Source organism: Choloepus didactylus, chromosome 16, assembly GCF_015220235.1.
Source record: "Choloepus didactylus isolate mChoDid1 chromosome 16, mChoDid1.pri, whole genome shotgun sequence".
NCBI lineage: Eukaryota > Metazoa > Chordata > Mammalia > Pilosa > Megalonychidae > Choloepus > Choloepus didactylus.
The window spans coordinates 11699489-11718284 of record NC_051322.1 but is presented as its reverse complement, the minus strand read 5'-3'; the positions used below and the strand labels follow the sequence as shown (position 1 = coordinate 11718284).

Below are 18796 nucleotides of genomic sequence, written 5' to 3'. Positions count from 1 at the left end.
AAATTGACATGCCTAAGTACCTTGCAAGCATCTACTCCTTTCCTGCAATACACTTCATTCAATATTCAAATTGTCATATTTATCTCCCTTCCCCAGGGTTATTTGGGAGCATTTTCCCAGGATGGTAAAAACTCAGGAGTACCAAATAGAATGATATTTTGAAATATTAGTGTTGAGGAAACAACTAATCAGTAGATCATAAAATCTTTGGATTTCAGGTGACTTCTAATTTTCCTTTTCATAAAAATATTAGAGTAGAACCTAATGGATTAATCAGCTTACGAATAACAAAAAATAAGGTTTTGTTATTAGATAAAATGTGTTTTTTTCAACATAACTTACAAGGATATTTTTAAAAAATATATATGAAATTCTGCTATAATAAAACATCTTATATTTCTGTCTAACCTGTGTGAACAACTTTCTTAGTTCCTACATTAACAAAAAAGGAATAAAACTGATTTTCTTATCTCATTCTATCAGTAAGTAAGTTCATTCATGGATGCACAATCGAGAAAAATATGTATGTCAGTAATAATTATTAAGATAATTCAATTCAAAGTAATTTTTTAAACATTTGGAGCCTTATGGTCAGAATATATATATGTATTATATATAATATACATATTTTATTGCATATTATAGAGTGATAATGTATTTTCAAATATAAACATATTTTAGAGCATGAGAATATGGAGGAGGTAGAACAGAAATATATAAAATTAGCAACATATATTTTTTCAATAGGTGATGAATTTCAGATTTCTATTGTTCTTAGATGTCATTGGTTATAGATAAGGCAGATGTTTTGCTTAAAATGCCAGCATTTATAATAGCAGAATTTGTGTTAATACTGTTTGAAGACAAACTTAAAAATGTAGAAGATACATTAGCAAAAGAGCAAAAGAATTTACAGATTACTGAGATGTTAATGTCCTAATTTTTACTTGAAGGATGTAATAAAAATTCACATGAATCAAAGTTAAATATTCTTTAATGTCTTCCATACCATTCTTTAAGGGAGAAAATTATGTAAAAAAATTTTTAAAGAATTTTAAATAAAGTTTTTGGAGCCTAAGGCATGAAATTTTATAGGCTTATCTGTCTACTTAAAATGAATCCAAATTACTTTGGAACCATAACCTTGCTGTGGGGTCCACTGCATTTGGGCACATTTGTTTGTTATATTCCTCACCTTTTATAAGAGTATGGTAATGCTATTGAGCCTGGCTAACTGTTAAATACTTGATCTTATACTCAGAACTATTTGATATTTGGTACTTTTCACAAAAGCCAAATTAAAAATGAGTGCATCAACACGAGGGCAACAGGGGGAGACCTTGAAGTGTGTTGAATAGGGAAGTGAAACAATCAGATTAAAATTTTAGAAAAATGATGCAATATTCAGTGTGAAGATGAGATTGGGGGGGGGGGGTGGTAAGGAAACTGTTATGAGGCTGTCATGGTAATCCAGAAAGAAATCATTGGCTGTTCTAAGCCAGGTGGGGATGGACATTTGGGGACAGTTGAGAAATACACATGTGAGAAAAATATGGTATTTGGTGATTAATTGAATGTTGTTAATGTGTGGAGTTATGGGACAGGTTACAGAGAAAGAAGAATAACAGATTTCAGACCCTATAAATTGGTTGGCAGTTCATCAAAAGGAACATCAGTGAAGAGAGAAAATTGAGGGTAAAAGACAGTGAGTTCAATTCTGGACATATTTGGGATTGAGTTGGAAATGTTTGGCAGGATTTTGGATGTATGAGTGCAGTAAAGAAATTTGAACAATGAGCAAAGAGATGGTGGTTGAAGCCATGGAACAGTTTGGATCACCCCGGGTTAGGTATTGAATGAAGAGAAAGAGAGGTTGGGGGATTAGTAACAGGCAGGACAGACAGAGAAGGGGAAACTGCACAGAAGTCAGTGAATGGTTAGGAAGGAAAGGAGTAGAAAATCTTTCTTTGCATAAGCAAGGGGAAGAATGTTTGAAGAAGGGTATTGTCAACAATGTCAAATTCTGCTGAAGATTTAAATAAGGTGAGGGCTGAATATTTGGAATGTATGGGGAATGGTGGCAGCAGAGACTGAGTGAGAGGGGAGGATGTGGGAAAGCTGAGCACAAGCACTTGTCAGTAAAAGCAAACAAGGATCTGGGATAGAAGTTCCAGGGATGGAACAAAAAAGTATTCTTACTCTTTCTCCCTCACGCCATCCACCCCACCCAACCTCAGCCAGCGTTAGAGATTGAGCTGTTAAAGGTCAATACGGGAGAAACCAAGAGAAGCATACAGGAGGGGAGATACTTGATGATCCAAGTGAGGAGCAATTCTTGGAACGAGTTTGCCAAGACCCCAAAAGTATCAAAGCCTGAGGACAAGTGGAAGGATTAGTCTTTGACTCAAAAAGGGACGTTGCATGTCTTTACTAGAAGGAAAGAAGGAAGATTTGTGTAGATGCAATCAAATTCATAGATTTTGCCCCAGGAAGTTTAGGTCCCTTTCTATGCATTGCTTCTATTTTCTCTGTGAAAGAAGCTGCAGGATTATTTGTTGGGAGTTATTGGAGAAATAGTGGGTTTGGTATTCAGTGGAGATTTTTTTTAATGCAATTTTATTGTAGGGATATATTCACATACCCTACAATCATCTAAAGTGTACAGTCAGTTGTTCACAGTATCATCACCATATGTGCATTCATCACCACAATCACCACATGTGCATTCATCACCACAATCAATTTTTTGAATATTTTCATTACTTCAAAAAAAAAAGAATAAGAATAAAAATAAAAATAAAAGTGAAAAAGAACACCCAAAACATCTCATACTCCTTTCTCCTCTCTATTATTCATTTATTTTTTGTCCTCCTTTTTTCTGATTTGTCCATACACTGGATAAAGGATGTGTGAGCCACAAGGTTTTCACAATCACACAGTCACACCATATAAGCTTTACAGATGGTCTTCAAGAATCAAGGATACTGGATTGCAGTTCAAGAGTTTCAGGTATTTCCTTCTAGCCATTCTAGTACACTAAAAACTAAAAAGGGCTATCTGTATAATGCATAAGAATAACCTCCAGAATGACCTCTCGACTCCATTTGAGATCTCTCCACCACTGAAATTTTATTGTGTTTAATCTAATTTAATTAGGTTCTCTAGAACCTAATTATGTCAGAATTTTCTGAAGTCAGAGATATGACAAGTTGCCTGATTTAATCTTTCACGTATACTGCAGTGTGAAAAGATTATTTTTAAAGAGAAATTTTGGAATTATCATATTATGGGTGTGACTTCAGGAAAAATACTAGTAAGTATTAGAGAAAATACTAAATAAGTATTACATTGGAGGACATGAACTTGGAAAATGCTTTCTAATGCTGACTCATTCCATTCATCAGGTACCTCCTATTTTTGCCATTTTCATTTTAACTGAGTTGATGTATCATGTGTGGATGAGATTCATAAATCTGCTAAATTAATCTTTAGCATCAACAGGTACAGTGCTTTCAACTTTTCAGGTGCTAAATAGATCTTGATACATTTTCATTAATGTAAACCTAAAGGTGAAGGTGTAAGTGGAAAAAGTAATTTACCCTTGTATTCATTATTTTTTTTTTACAAAGTGATTTTTAAAATTTTATTTTGTCCTGGGATGAATGCCAAGCTATCTGAGTAGGATGAAATATGCACAGACAGACTTCCGGTAAATTTCATGGTTTTATTCCTTGTTCTCACTCTTTCCTTCCATTGTGCTCCCTCTATGATACTACTCTAAACATGGAGCTTCTCTGTTGTTGGTAAATCAGCTCCTATTACCACCATAGTCCATTTACAGTATGCTTGGGCTACAGCATCTTCTGCTGTGTTCCCTCTGTTATCCTATTTCACCCACCTATTGCCTCTCAGAAAATCATTTCTTTGGCCTTTAGCATTCTAATTATACATAAAGTATAGGTTTATGATTAAGAGCTCAAGTAATGAATTCAGTAAGAACTGTCTTAAAATTCACTTCTTCCAATTATTATCTGTTTAAATTTGGGAAAGTTACTTAAACCTCTTGACGAACTGATTCTTTTCTCTAAGGTGTGGCTAATAATATTACTACCTACCACACAGGATTACTGTTAGCACTAACTAAGGCAATATATATCACACTCAGTTCCTGGACACTAATACATGCTTATTATTAACAATAAAATATTAGTAATACCATTATTTTATTTTAGTTTAGTTTTACTTTTTATTTTGAAATACTTTCAAACTTACAGGACAGTTACAAAAATAATGCAAACCCCATGCAGAGAACTCCACTACTCCCCTGCCCCCCCCCGTACCCAGATCCACCAATTTTATCAATTTGCCGCATTTGCCTGCCCTTCCTCCCTCCCTTCCTTCCTTCCTTCCTTCCTGCTTTCCTTCCCTCCCATCCATCGTCTGTCTTTCTATATCATTATCCAGCCATCTATCCATCTATCTGTCTATCCATCTATTTTCTGCACTCTTAAGTGTAGGTGGTATACATCATGCTCTCGGAACACAATACTGCCATGCACATTTCTTAAGAACAAGGACATTCACTAATGTACTCAACTTAAGTGCAGTTATCAAGTTAAAGAAATTTAATATTTACTTAAAGTTTATAGTCTATATTCCAAGTTTTTCATTTGTCTCAATAATGTCCATTTGAGCCTTTTCTCCTCCCTTGCTAGATCTCATGGAAGATCATGTCTTGCATTTAATTGTCGTTGTCTCTTTAGGTCTTTTTTTTTATTGTGGGAACATACATACAACAGGAACTTTCCCATATCAGCCACTCTCAAGCACACCTTTCAGTGATTAATCACATTCAGAATATTCCAGTACCCTCACTACCTTCCATTACTGTGCATGTGTTGTATCTTCATCATGCATGTGGACCTACGAATTCCCCTGTTTACATGGTTCTGAATGTCCCCTTTTCCCTGGGAAACAGTTTCCTCAGGGTCCCAGACACTACACTATTTGTCCTACAGCCAGCAATCCCTTGGATCACTTGATTGATTGTTCTTCCACAGAGTTCTGTAAGAGAGTCCCATGAATGGTCTTCTACATAGAGGGCAAGTTCTGGGATGGTGAGTCCCTCAGGCCACCACCAGACAGATTGGTCCAGGCATACATGCTCCTAGTATGTGCATGAAGTTACTCTGCTCCCTCCAGAACCAGGACTGGGGATCCACACTGGGAGCACAGGCCAGCCAGGAAGGGGTGGAGGCAAGAACAGCCAGATGGCCATGCGAGCCTACCACTTCTCAGTAGGGCACTTCCTGTTTCAGCACTTGCCCTGTTTCTGCAGTCCCTTAACTGTTTTCTGGGGATTTTATAAAGATGTTTCTGCTAGTTCTTGTGGTTGTTCAAAGCTTTTATGGGGGGATGGAATGCTGAAGTATCTCACTCTGCCATCTTGATGGCGGTGGGTCCTTCTTTTATTTTTTTTAATGGTGTAATATTAACTTTTGTTTTCCCATTTGTCTTGGGATTATGTAGAAATTATATAATAAGAATTCTGGAAATGTTTACCTAAGTCTTTTATTAAAAAGAAAAGTTAATAAAACAAACTACCTTGTGTGTGTACCTATACATTTTATATAACTACTGTCCTAGTTTGCTAATGCTGCAGAATGCAAAACACCAGAGATGGATTGGCTTTTATAAAACGGGGATTTATTTCGCTACACAGTTACAGTCTTAAGGCCACAAAGCGTCCAAGGCAACACATCAGCAATCGGGTACCCTCACCGGAGGATGGCCAATGGCCTCCGGAAAACCTCTGTTAGCTAGGAAGGCAGCTGGCATCTGCTCCAAAGCTCCGGCCTCAAAACGGCTTTCTCCCAGGACGTTCCTCTCTAGCAAGCTTGCTCCTCTTCAAAACATCACTCCCAGCTGCACTCTCTTTCTTCCCCCCAAGTCAGCTCATTTATATAGCTCCACTGATCAAGGCCCACCCCGAATGGGCGGGGCCACGCCTCCATGGGAACATCTCATCAAAATTATCTCCCACAGCTGGGTGGGGCACACTCCAAGCAAATCTAACCAACACCAAAACTTCTGCCCCACACAAGACTATAAAGATAATGGCATTTGGGGGACACAATACACTCAAACTGGCACAACTACCAACTTTGGTAGTTCTGCTGAAAACTTCTAATTATAAGAACAGCTAGGGGAAAAAGTCACTGTTTCCATTTTCAGAATTTTTTCTCACTTCCCTATATTTTTCTGCAGTAGTTTTCTGTGAGAATTTATTGGCATTTTTTGTAGATGATTCACATATGTTTTACCAGGCCTAGCATAATGTATATAATTTCCATTGCCCAAATTTGTCTCTGTTACTATCAATATATTATTTATACTTTATAGACAATAAAAATAATTAGGGTTGTGAAGAGTACTGCGGTGCTAATGTTCAGGACTGAAAGATCAGGATTAATTGGATTATTGTAAGATGCCAGTTGGTCAGTTATTTAGGAGTCTGTGGAAGAAACTAAATTTGCTTATTTTTCAATTGGTAAATTCAGATTTATGGGATTTGCTGATTTGTTTTCTGACAATTTAGGATTTTTCTACTACAAACATAAAAATAAATAGTTCAACAACAATAATAGCAACATCAACAACAAAGCCTGACAGAATCCACATGGGAAAATAAATTTCCTAAAACAAAATGAACAAACCAGTGAAAGTCTAATATGTGTTATACTGGGACCAGCCTTTGAAGCAACATGTGATTATAGATTTAAATTTTTTTTCCAGTTTAACATTCTTCAAGGACAACATGAAAATGAAGTAGAAGGACTATCAGGATATAATAAAGAAGGAGAGAAATCTCGAAACAGCAAGGATAGGGTGATCTATGGGCTAAGAGCAGAGGTAAGACCTTAAAAACAGAGCATAATACATACTAAAATATATGTGAAGATTACTACGTGATAAGCTAGACTGATTAGTGTAACTGAAGTGCATTTGGTAACTTTATGAAGAAGAATATGCTGAAAATCAAATACAATATCATAATAAGTTTATATGTGTTTTAAAATGCTGTGGAATGATACTGGCTAATAATTAGATCTGAAATATCTGAATATTACAAAGACAAATCATTTGATTAACAAACCACTGTGTGATCAAACCAAGCCTTACTGTGAGGAAACACCAATTACAAGTTCAGTCAGATGTTGGGTCTGATGTGTCAGGTTATGGCATAGAAGATGCATCGCATGTAGTTTCTGGAGGACTTGACACTGCTGTTGGCAGCTAGCAGCAGACAAAGTAATTCACTTCTGTTATGGTTAACCCAAGTCTTTGATGTATGCTGAGTAAAACGGTGGGAACATCTGTTTTTCACTCCTACATCAAAGAACAAGAAAAGAATTTTCATAGGTTGTAAAAGCCACAATTTTTTCTTGTCTTGTTGTTAAAGGAGAAATTATCCTCCACAGAGATAGGAGATAGGATTGTATGATTTGTACTTCATAGGTAATTGTGTTTCTGTATGAAAAATGGGAAATCATAAATTCTTTATTTTGTAACAGGTATATATGGAAGAATGTCTTGGATACAAATGTGTAGGAACAATTCAAGAAATGGCAAGATGCTAGTGAAAATATAGCGTAGAAGGGAGGAAGGCGATTTGTGTTAGGTGTTTCCTTCCTTATAAGACTCTTCAAAGACTGAACTCAAACCAGACTATGCTTTATAGTGGATGAACATAGGGCCATGGGAAATGCATAGAATTTGGAGCCAGAGAGGGCTCTATTGCTTTCTGATTATTTTATTGGTCAACTCAGTAAGCTTTTCTGAGCCTCAGTTTCCATGTTGAAATAATGGAAATAATGTTGGTTATCACACAGGTTTTTGAAAAGATTAAATACTGTAAGAGCAGTATCTTTGATTAAGGGGCATTGCACAACACATTGTATAAAAGTTTATTTAGCAGTTAAAGACAAAACAGAGGAGGTGTGTATAGCTGTTTACTCTAACTCTCCAGAAAAGCCAAGGGCATCTTATATCATCATTTTCATGATACGCTGGAAGCCATAGCAGTATAGGATCTCTGAGTCTTTGGTTTAATAAAAAGCTCTGAGACCCATTTATTATATATATGGCTTTGGGTAAATACTTTATAGATACAGATATCAACTGTATCCCTTAAAGTAAGAATGAAAAAAAGTTATCTACTTAAAGTCAGACTCTAACAAGGCATTCATAAACTTAGCTGCATGATTTTATTTCAAAATTCTTACAAAGCTTTGGGGTGAAAGCAAATGGAGGCATGAATTTTCTGTCTTTTACCATGTGCACTCAAGTGGTATATTCAATTGACTGAAAGATGCAGAAAAAAGGCTTTGCTTAAAGAAAAACAAAAATTGGGACAGATTCTTACAGACACAAGGGGCATGTGTGTGTGTGTGTGTGTGTGTGTGTTGTATATATCATTATATTTGCATACATTTAAATTTTAAATGAGGACAGAAGCCTCATCCATGGTAGCTCCCTGGAAAAGAAAACAGATAACTACTCTTTGGTGCCACTTTATTTTTGAGCCCTACCTATGTTTAGGTGCTAAACTCTCTGCAGGGAAACTCTGTTAAAAGCATAGGTATGGTTTCGGTTCCACCAGCTGTGAAAGCTCCCAATTTGTATAAACTGTTAGCAGGGGTAACTCTGGGATTTGACCAGGGTGATGTTGAAGGGATCCATGGCCTGACTCCCCAGAATCGTATTGCCTGCCTCTGTCTTGCCTTTATAGAGTTGCACTTGTCTTTTGTATGGCCTCTCACCTGACTTGATGCCTTTGGGAAATACATGTACGCCCCAAATGAAAAGCCAAAAGTCTCTTTTCCTGGGGGTAAAGACTTAGAGGGATGCCTAAATAAAGCTCCTTCTTCAATTGCTCCTTCCTGTTGTGGACCTCTTCTACCTAAGCCATGTTAAGAAGTTTGTGTGAGTACATATGCTCACCAAATATGTAGTTATATGTACAGTATGGTGCACTTTGCATTTTTAAAAGCAATTCTTTTGTAGGGCAGTGGGCTGGAGGCCAGACTACTTGATTTTAGACACCGTTGTTTGCTTTGTGGCAGGTCACAGAACTTTAAGTCTCAGTTCTTCTCTGTGGCATAAGGTCACGGCTAAATGACATTGAAGTCTCCTTTCAGTTGTACTAGTTCACGTGTAATTGAACATCAAGCATTCTTTTACAACACATGCAATTTTAATATTACATAATAGTAAGGTAAATTTTTAATATATAGGAAAAATTAATAATTCTAGTTCAAAGAAGGAATATTACCTCTTTTTAATGTGATGTGATTATTTTTGAAGGATGGTCTCCCATTTATTTAGTTGATTTTAAAAATTTTCATATGTACTGAATGTTCATTGTAGAAATAATTAGAAAATGTGGGTAAGTAAAGATTAAAAAGTATCTCTTCAAATTCCTGTTAAAATTTTGGTATATATTTTTTCCAATTGTTGATTCCACTTCCTTATTTTTTTTAATAAACCTGAGTTCACACCAAATGTATACTTGCTTGTTCATTTAGAAAATATCATAGCTTCCTTATATTTGCATAAAAGTCATGTGATTGTACCATACTCTGACTGAAACAACTTGCTTTGGAATCTGTTTATTTTTATTTTGGGGTACATTATCAATACTGCAATAAGTATACATGTGTACGTATGTCTTTGGATGTTTAAAAATATCTTAGGATAAATTCCTAGAAATGGTATGGCTTGGTCAAGACAGTGTTCATTTTATAGGTTTCTTATACACATTGCCAAATTGTCCATTAGGAAAATTATATCCATGTACATTCTCACCAGACTGTAGTGTTTCAGCCTGCTCATTACATTATTTTATACCAGCACTTAAATATTATTATTTTTAATATTTTACTAACTGATAAGCAAAAAATCTCATTTTAATTTGTATTTTATTGATCTAAACACAGTTGTTCTAGATGTTCTTTGTTCATTTTCTATTTGATATAGTATTTATTATAATAGCTACTATTTACTGAGAACTTACCATATGCCAAGCATTGCTCTGAGCCATTGAAATATAAGACTGTCCGGCGCTGCCCCGCTCGGTCCCCGGTTCCCGGCCGGCGAGGGGAAACAGGGAAGGAGAGAGAGAGATGCAGACTGCGCGAACTAACCTGGTCATGAATCACGACTCGAACCACACGGCAGTTGTGAAAGCAAGCCCTTTACTACAGCTAGATGAACATTCTGTGTTACTGGTTCCCACACGGGGCACGGCGCCTCGTGGGAGAGCAGCCTCGATGTGGCCGTCAGGCACGGCTCCTTGTGGGCTGTCTCACCCTACCCCGTCCGGGTAAGACCTTTTATACACAATTAACAACCAATAAGCTTCTAGGCTAGTATCGCGTATACAGGATTTCGATTGGTAGGAGCGGGTGGCGGATACATGCGTCACTATGCGGAAACAGGATGCAGGCGCCATCTTGGCTCACTCGATGGGCGGGGGTAACTCTAGAGCAGGCTGCAGCGCATACGCTAGGCCCGATTCGGGAGGCGGCTTTCCACATCTCCCCCTTTCTTATTTATTTTTGACCCAGTGTCTCCAGTGATGAGCGTGCTCCCGTGAACCCAAATGGTTCACAACCTCTTTGGTGCTTTGGGGAGTCTGGACTAGGCCTCAGCCATCCAGCGGCGGAGCCTCTAGCACCAACCAGAATGCTCACGTCATATGGAGACCGGAGAGTCCGTAAGCTGGAAGCAACGTGACTCTCCCTGCAGTGCTTTGCCTGGCAACTGGGGAACAACGACGGGGGCAGGAACAGCAGTAACCAGAGTCGGGGGTGTCACTAGGTGTCTCTGTGCAATGGCTAGGGTCCAGTCTGGCCACAACTAGGACTCTGCCCTAGAGACCCACCTGAGACAAAATTATGACTACTGGTGTCGCCTTTTACACCCGAGAAACAGCCATGCGATTCGCTACAAATTTTGCTCCAAAGCGCCCCACCTGAGGCGACCAGGAAGGGGTATGGTTAATAAATCGGTCACTATCGGGGGTAACAGAGGTGGGAGTCATAGCCATCATAGTGGTAACACGCAATTGCTGCTGCGCTTGAAACAGGCGTTCTAGCAAACATTTAACAACGACTAATCCCACCAATAATCCCACTGCAATGAGGATCCAATTAGTTAAATTGGGCCAAGAGAACCAGGAAGAAACACTGTGCAATAGTTTCTGTAGAACCTCGCCTAACCCGGAGAGATCGACTTTAACGGGTTTTAACTTGATCCCCCCAATTGTGTCTAAACTAGATTCCACCTGTTGGGAGAGATTAACAAATTCAGGAAAATATGACCTTTTCAGCCAATCAGAGACTCTGGAAATGCTTCCGGTCACGTTGGCCCTGACAGGAGTGACACAGAGTTTAACCGTAAGCCACCGGGTGTCACATGTTTGCTGAAGCACTCTCCAGAGTCCATCTATTTCCAGTCCAAGTTCATCTATCTCCGCTTGGAGTTTCTGAATGGCCTGGAAATTTAAGTTCAGCATCTGATTGTGGCGGCGTAGCACGTCTCGGGTAAGGTTGACCAAGCCATTTACCGTTTCCATCGTTATGGCGAGCTGCCGATCTGTCCATGCTTGTAGCACAGCCTGCCCGATCGTTGGGACAAACAAAGAGGAAGCTACACTGGCAGCATTCGATAGCCATTCTTTTATGCCTCTTGGACGCCTAGACTTAGAGAAGGGGATATTGTTAAGTGAAACAACTTGAGAAACAGGGCCAACCCAGTCGGTTGCCTTGACGGGGAGCCAGACATAACTTGGGCGATACACTAGGATAGCGGGGCGGCGAGGCATCCGGGTCTTTGGAACGGTTGCAGACTGTAGGAGCAAGCCCTGGAAGGAAAAGGCACCTTTGAGTCTCCTTTTTACTCAAGATCCCTTCACAAGACTGGCGGCTCTTCCCTGTAACGTTAAGAAATTCAAGCAAGACTCCCTTACTTAACTCGCCATTACCAGTTTCACAAGTAGCATTCGCCGCAACTGTGGTGTTGACAACCTTGACAGAGAGGTTAGCAAAAGAGAGGATCAGTGTGTCATTGGTGAGGGGGAAGGACTCGTTGAAGCTTGTGGAGGAAATATAGTTCCACTAAAAAGAAAAAGGCAGATTAGAAGGATTGCTATAGGAGAGCAAAGAACAGAGTTACCGATCCTCTTTTTGGGCAACCGCGGGGTGGTCAGTCCTACTATTATCGTCTTGTCGGTCGTCGCCATCATCAGCAGGGTCGGAGGCTTGGTCTAATGGTTCAGGTTGTATATTCGTTGGCGTTTCTGACAGCTGTTCCTTGGCTTCTTCAGGTGATGTCACGGTTCTCACCAGTCTTTCCGGAACCCACACTGGTTGACGTCCTGGTTCCTGGGGAAAAACACAAACAGAGCCTCTGGCCCAGCTGAGCACCGGGTCAGGGCCTTTCCACTGCCCCGACAGGACATCCTTCCAACGGACTAGACCTCTATGCGGAGGACTCGGGGTGGTGTGTTGCAGGGCAGGTGTCATTCCTTGTGAATTTTCGTTTAAAAAATTATATGTGAGCAAGGCTACAGACAGTCGAGCTTTTGGGGACAGGCCGTGGCCTATACCCTCTTTCTGTTTTTTAAGCAAGTCTTTGAGAGATCTGTGCGCTCTTTCAATGATTCCTTGCCCCTGAGGGTTATAGGGGATGCCATGTTTTAATTGGACATCCATGTTGTCACAAAATTTTTGGAAGGATTTACTAGTGTAGGCAGGCCCGTTATCCGTCTTTAACGTCTTTGGCTTACCCCAAGCTGCCCATGCAGCAAGGCAGTGTGCAATGACGTGGGAGACTCTTTCTCCTGGTTCAGCAGAGGCAAATAAAACTTGGGAGCATGTGTCCACCGACACATGTAAGTACTTGATCTTACCATACTCTGAATGATGAGTGACATCCATCTGCCAAGTATCCCCTGGGGTGAGACCCCTAGGGTTGACCCCAACCGAGGGGACTGCTCTCTGCTCTGCACAATTGTTGCAGGCTCGGACAATATCTCGAGCAGCTGCACGTGGTATGCTGAACCGCTTAGCTAGGGTACCTGCATTGATGTGAAACTTGGCATGGAATTCTCGGGCTTGTTGATACGGTACCAGCGTCGGAAAGATGTGCAGCTGTCGAGTGGCTACATCTGCGCTATGGTTCCCCTGGGCCATAGGGCCAGGCAAACCTGTGTGGGCTCTAATATGGGTTATGTAAAAAGGGTGTTGCCTGGTCCATATAACCTCCTGTAGTTTGGCAAAGAACGTCCTTACTGTAGAGGAATGTTTAACAATGCCCACCGTTTCTAAAATTTGTACAGAGTTCACAACATAAGCAGAATCCGAGACGACATTTAAGGGCTCGGAAAGGCTTTCCAGGACTGCAATGATAACCTGCAGTTCTACCCATTGAGGCTTTTGTGGTTGGAAGAGCACTGTTTTAGGAGTGTCCCCCTCCACACAATACGCCCCTGTTCCAGAGCTGGAGCCGTCCGTGTATACGGTGGGGGCGCCTGCTAGTGGCCTAGGAGAGGTTACTTTGGGAAAAATCACTGGGTGCCGGGTGACAAACTGCAAGAGAGGAGCCTTAGGGAACTGATTGTTAATGGGACCAAGAAATGTACACCGGAGAATGGCCCATTGATCTATGCATCCGGTGAGTATCTCAAGCTGCTGGGAAGAATAAGGCACCCTGAGATTTTTGGGCTGCTGACCGAAATGCTGCACAGCCCTTTTAATGCATTCTAGGGCCAAGTCTGCAACCGCTGTAGGATAGTGCTCTAGGACTTTTTTGGGGGAAACTCCAGGGTGGACCCAGAGCAGCGGCCCCCGCTGCCACAGTACCGCAGTGGGCTGTAATTCTGTCGGCAGCACGCAGGCTTCAAAAGGCTCATCAGGGTCTATTCTCTTCAATGCAGCGCCACTGAGCGCCTGTTCCACCTGGCATAGTGCTCGCCTTGCCTCTGGAGTGAAGCTTCGAGGTGAGTTTATATTAGAATCCCCCTTCAACAGGTCGAACAAAGGTGTTAGTTTGACATTGGGTATTTTTAGGTATGGACGGATCCAATTGATATCCCCCATGAATTTTTGTAGATCATTGAGAGTGTGTATATTGTCTAGCCTGAGAGACACCTTTTGGGGGGAAACATGAGTGGGTGCGACTTTCGCCCCCAGGAAAGTGGTAATGTCAGTCATTTGGATTTTTTCAGGGGCAATCTCTAGGTTAGCTTCTCTAAGACTAAGGACTAAATGTGACAAAACTGTTTTAAGAAGATCTGTGTCTCTATGGGCTAAGAGAATGTCATCCATATAATGGATGATTTTCACTTGAGGGAACTGCTGCCGAGTGCTAGCTAGCTTCGCAGCGACATACAGCTGGCACATGGTAGGACTATTAGCCATGCCTTGGGGCAGGACTGTCCATTCAAAGCGTTGACAGGGCTCCTCTTGATTACTAGAGGGCACAGTAAAGGCAAACTTAGGGGTGTCTTCAGGGTGGAGCGGAATAGAAAAGAAGCAATCTTTCAGATCTATGATGAAAATCGACCAGTGCTCCGGTAATGCCGAGAGGAGGGGCAGTCCCATCTGAACGGGCCCTAAAGGCTCCATGCAATCGTTAATAGCTCTTAGATCATGTAGCAGTCTCCATTTACCAGATTTCTTTTTTATTACGAATATAGGGGTGTTCCACGGTGACGTGGAAGGGGCGATATGGCCCTTTTCTAGTTGTTCTGATACTAGGGCATGCAACGCTGCAAGTTTTTCCTGTGGCAAGGGCCACTGAGGCACCCACACCGGAGCCTCGGTTTTCCATTTTAGTTTTATAGGTGTGGGTGGGAATCTCTCCTCAGTGGCCCCTATGAAAAACCCAAGCCTCGTCTGTCAGACTTGGGGGCAGCTTGTATAGGCTCCGCACGTCCGTGCAGTGAAGCTCCTAAACCCTTGCCGGGGGTATACCCCATTTCTTTTAGCAGTCGCTTAGAGGTTGGGGAGTAGCCGCTAATTAAAGTAACGTCCATTTGGGTCAGAATGTCTCTTCCCCACAAAGACACAGGCAGGGCTAATACATAAGGCTGGAAACTGCCTTGGTGTCCTTCTTCATCGGCCCAATGAAGGGCAGCTGCACTGAGCATGGGCGCTGAAATTTGGCCTATTCCTCTAATGGGCTCTTCCGCCCTGCTCGTTGGCCAGGTGGGGGGCCATTCTTGTTGTCTTATGATAGACCGATCGGCCCCTGTATCGAGCAGGCCCAAGAAAGATCTGCCTTGCACCTTAATGGTTAGCATAGGTCGAGACTCCAGGGACATATGGAGTCCCTCAAAAATCGCTCCACTGGATCCGAACCCTTTTTCCCCTCTCTGTCTGATTCTGCTTGGAAAGACTGCATGTAAGCTGGGTAAGAGCAGGAGCTGCGCCAGCTTATCACCTTCTGCAATGACTAAGGTGCCCCGCTGAGATTGAACCATAACTTGGGCACGGCCTGTGAAATCTGAATCTACAAGTCCTGGTATAACTGTTAATCCTTTCAGGGCCGTGGATGCTCTTCCCAATATGAGCCCTACAGTACCAGCCGGTAAGGGCCCCTTGAAGGAGGTCCCTACTAACTGGACACCCATGGAGGGGGTTAGTACGAGTCTGGAGGTGGCACAGAGGTCCAGTCCTGCTGAGCCGGGGGACGCACGAATTTGATCGGATCCTGTGTTGTCGAATGGCATGCAAGGGGGTCCGTCGAAAGGGCGGACCCCCTCTTCCCGTTTTTTGGAATCTGCTCGGGGCGGCCAGAGAGGCGTTTACCCTGCGCATCGAAAACCGATTTACAGTCTTCTGCGCGGTGGGGGCCTTTGTGGCAACGGCCACACGGCCTGGTTGCTGCACCTGGTTCGCCAAACCGTTGAGTGGCAGGGGGTTGACGTCTATTGGGACAATCTCTCTTAAAGTGCCCTGATTGGCCACAGCCATAGCACCCGTTAGACTTTGCCCCTAAGGTTCTCGGGCTTTTTGTAGCCACCTGTAGGGAGCTGGCTAGCATGGCAGCTAGACCTGCATTAGTTAAAGGGCTGCCAGCATCTCTACAGAGCCTGACCCACTCTGTCAAATTTTTTGCTCTGTTTTGTGCCAGGATAACTTTGCACTCCTTGTTGCACTGCTCAAAAATCATTTGCTTAACCACAGTCTCTGCTACTCCTGGATCTGAGAAGATTCTCTCAGCTGCGGTTTGCATCCTGGCTACAAAATCCGCAAATGGTTCTGTGGGGCCTTGGTGTATATTGCTGAGTGAGGCCTGAGCCTCTCCCTCACCTGTTAGCTTTTTCCAGGCACCCACAAAACAGCGGAAGATCTGGGCATAGACCTCTTGTGGGAAACCCGTTTGGTTCTGGGCATGGGCGCCTCTCCCCAACAGCATGTCAGCATTCCACCCGCCACGTCTCCCCGCCGCATTCCTTGCGGCCTGCTCTTCAGCTAACTCCTCAAACCATGCTTTCCAATCTATGAATCGGCCTGACGGCAAGCAAGCACGGGCTAGCTGAAAAATATCTGCGGGTGTATGATTTAGAGCAGAGAGGTTCTCGATCATGTTCAAGGTATAAGGGGCATTGGGGCCATACTGATGGACGGCCTGCCTCAATTCCCTCAATAGTTTGTAATCATATGATTCGTGCCGATTGCCACCTTGGGGATTGATAATAACCGGGTACATTTCTGAGACTGGCTGCGGCTCAAGTGGCTGGTAGCCACCCAGCATGCCAAAAGGTCTAAATGTTGTGAAAGGGTTCCATCTCCAGAAATGTCTCCCACCACTACCTAATGGCAAAGGGTCCTGAGGGCCTGTATACTCGGGCGGGGGGTACGGCAAAGGTTGCCCCTCCCCTGACCGACCCATCGGGGTTTCCGGGTCTGGCAGCAAAGGATAATTACATTTACTGGGCATGGCCACTAGAGGGAGCTCTCGGCAAGGTCCTTTGGTGGGACCGCCCAAGGCGTCAGTTGGGAGCTGGGGTGTCCCTGGGGGTGCAGCGGTAGACATTGGCGGGGCGGAAGGCCGCACGGGTGTGGCGGGAGGCTCCTCCCACTCAATTAGCGGGGATGCTTCCGCCTTCTCGTCAGTATCGCTATCTGACTCTGAGTCAGAGTCACTGGACTCCGGCGGTTTGCCCTTACAGGAGCCGTCCGCTGACGAAACTGACTGGGTTTCTTGGAGCGCGCACTGTGCTTCTTGCAAGACAGAGGACGGGCTTAGGCCGGTAGCCGATTCTAGTTCAAGGACCGCACGGACGGTCTCCCATATGGGTACTAGAATCGGGTCCATACACACGCCCGTCTGGCGCGCTCGGTCTATGTCGCGACCGAGCTTCATCCAAGAGGGTAGGCTAAGGCTGCCGGTGCAGGCAAACCAAGGGGCAAAAGTATCAACATCATCAAGAAAACGCTGAAGGGAGCTTTTCCTGACCGAGATACCCCGTTGTTTCAAAAGGTTCTTTAAGGGAGCTAAGAGAGGTGAACTTCCGGACTGCCCCATGATTGCAGTCGGCACTATACTTCAGTCACTCGGAGAGCTCTTCCGAGTCCCCCGGGGTCACCTGAAAACCCACGGGCCCTAACTATCATGTAATAAGACGCACTCACCTTCTCGCGTTGATCAGGCGCGGGAAGTCCGCTGTAAGCTCGACGCGCAGCGCTGCTCTCCTCACAGAGGGACCGTCGAGAGCGAGGCAGGAGGAGGAGAAGCTTCCCCGTACGGGCCACCACTTGTCCGGCGCTGCCCCGCTCGGTCCCCGGTTCCCGGCCGGCGAGGGGAAACAGGGAAGGAGAGAGAGAGATGCAGACTGCGCGAACTAACCTGGTCATGAATCACGACTCGAACCACACGGCAGTTGTGAAAGCAAGCCCTTTACTACAGCTAGATGAACATTCTGTGTTACTGGTTCCCACACGGGGCACGGCGCCTCGTGGGAGAGCAGCTTCGATGTGGCCGTCAGGCACGGCTCCTTGTGGGCTGTCTCACCCTACCCCGTCCGGGTAAGACCTTTTATACACAATTAACAACCAATAAGCTTCTAGGCTAGTATCGCGTATACAGGATTTCGATTGGTAGGAGCGGGTGGCGGATACATGCGTCACTATGCGGAAACAGGATGCAGGCGCCATCTTGGCTCACTCGATGGGCGGGGGTAACTCTAGAGCAGGCTGCAGCGCATACGCTAGGCCCGATTCGGGAGGCGGCTTTCCACATAAGACCTCACTTAATATTTTAATACTGCTGTGATCTTTGGATTCTTATCCACATTTAAAGAAAACAGGCTTAAAGAACTTACTTTGCTCAAGGTTACACAATGTCCTCAAGCATTATTGATAAACTCTTGTACCTGTGTTCTCATTTAGTTCCGATTTTTCAAAGTTGCATACTGGAACTCAGAGAGGTAAACAGGCTAGGCAATTACCAGAGGCCACACAGCTTGGGAGTTTTGGAGCCAAAGGCCCAACTCTACAATCAGCACTTAACGTTGCTTACCTTGTCTGATCATCATCATGAGAATTTACTAAAATAATAATTTTGGAAGCAAGGAGGATTTCCTACAGTATTATTTGAATTTGAGGGAAACCAACCCAACAATTTAACATCAAACATGACATTTTTTAACCATTGATGATACTCATATATGGAGGGCAACTTTTAAAAACTGTTTTGTTAACACCCAGAATTTGATAATAGCATT

General features: G+C 43.0%; 1 protein-coding gene across 1 annotated transcript in view; it reads left to right on the top strand.

Moving 5' to 3' along the window:
* CCDC102B (coiled-coil domain containing 102B) overlaps positions 1-18796 on the top strand; it is a 202080-nt gene that overhangs the window by 84675 nt on the left and 98609 nt on the right. The window contains exon 5 of the mRNA XM_037806288.1: positions 6796-6912. Within this exon, the coding sequence (XP_037662216.1) occupies positions 6796-6912 (117 nt within the window). The remainder of the gene's footprint in view (positions 1-6795; positions 6913-18796) is intronic.